At 39.1% G+C, this 1,656-nt stretch overlaps 1 protein-coding gene across 1 annotated transcript in view; it reads left to right on the top strand.

Annotated features, from left to right (window-relative positions):
- Positions 1-1,056: 1,056 nt before the first annotated feature.
- The window catches only part of SARC_10060 (hypothetical protein), a gene marked incomplete at both ends in the record, with an annotated part of 1,506 nt that continues 906 nt past the window's right edge, over positions 1,057-1,656 (top strand). Inside the window, one exon of the mRNA XM_014295909.1 lies at positions 1,057-1,534. Coding sequence (XP_014151384.1) covers positions 1,057-1,534 — 478 coding nt within the window. The remainder of the gene's footprint in view (positions 1,535-1,656) is intronic.

Genomic DNA, 1,656 nt, shown 5'->3' on the forward strand with positions numbered 1-1,656 from the left:
TGATTCGTACAGGAATGGATTAGCACTTATTTTTGACCTGTAAGATAAGTAATTATTTACAAAAGCTCCGCAATCAGCGCCTTTTCAAAATAGATACAATAGTATAGTACTCAAGTGCAATCAGAGCCTTGTCTATCCCACCACTTACCGTCATCCAAGTGCTCATACTGTTGTATGATCGCTATTCATAAAGTGTCATAATGTAGACAAATCTAGTTATCTGAGAGAGAAAAAAAGAACCGAAAAACACCGAAACACAATTCACTTACGAGGGAAGCAACGGCGTGAATATGAAATGGTTGGACGGAGAGATGACTGTCACATGTGTATTGGTTCCAGATAAGCTTCGCGCTAGGCCAAATCCACCCCATCCTGTACCTAGTACTACAATGCGTTCTGGCTGCTGCGTTGAGGTTGCTGTGCTGTATAAAACTTTCTTTAAATTCGTCTTTAAATGTGTGTTTGCATTTGAAATGCCTTTGCTGAGAAGGCTCAGGCGTGTTCGTAGGCACGAACAGCTGTGAGCTTGCATGGCGTATCTCAATCTGCTGAAAAATAATTTGTGGCAGAACAAGGGTTTTCTAAAGTAGCTTATATTTATATTGAGTTTGCTGTTGGGTTCTTATCACATGCAGACTGCAGTAGCAGACGGATATATGACAATATACACAATTACACACACACGCCTAATAGTAAACCTCATTTTCAAATCTGACACAAAGTTATAAATGGATGTATTTTAATCACTTAAAATATGATTTTCGTAAAAGGAACAATAATAGGGCAAATTAAGGCTGAAAATTTTCGAAATGACTCAGAAGGTGTCCTTGCGAGATTCCAGACTCAATTGCACCAAAGTAGTTAACGTATAACATTTCCCGCCAAAGTACAGACTATTTATAACCTACTTGCCATTTTTGAAATAAATAGTATTATCCCTACTCTAAGTGCGTAGCTTTCAATAATTCAAATGCATGTTATAATTTATCATAGAAAGTGTCTAATAAATATATACTACTTCTAATATATACAACCTCTGTTCTTTTGTGATACAATATGGACGAGGAACTTCACATCTTCTACACACGCCGAGCAGCATTGAGACAGCGATTGGCTAATGCCATCAATGAGGATACGTCCAGTACAATGGAGGAGAGTAGCATTAACACAAGTAGTATTGACAAGGAGGCGGATAGTGAATCAAGTAGTGACGAAGACTCCGAAAGTGAGGATAACATTACAACCACTATGATAATAACTACAATATTAACGGTACTAGCAAACATCATTCCTGTTCTAAAACAATCAAATATCGTGCCTAGAGGATCACTTGTGTATTGTTTTCGGCCATCGTTCGATGAGATCGCTGGACACATGCTACAAATGAACTCCTTCCATATTGACATGCGCATGAGCTTACCTCAGTTTTTAGTTTTAATACAAGCTATCACACCTATGTGTGAACGCGATGAAGTCATGGAAAGCCTGAGGAATGGAAGCATCGATGTTGGGGTTCAATTAGCTATAACTTTACGTATGTTAGGCGGGGGGGGGGGGGGGGGGTAGCGGAGAAGANTACGTCCACGACACAGTAGTAGTAGTAGACGACGTACGTAGTACGTTAGTATAATAACGTTAACGTTAAAGTTTAAACGG

The sequence above is a fragment of the Sphaeroforma arctica genome (genome assembly GCF_001186125.1).
Source record: "Sphaeroforma arctica JP610 unplaced genomic scaffold supercont1.1123, whole genome shotgun sequence".
Lineage (NCBI taxonomy): Eukaryota > Ichthyosporea > Ichthyophonida > Sphaeroforma > Sphaeroforma arctica.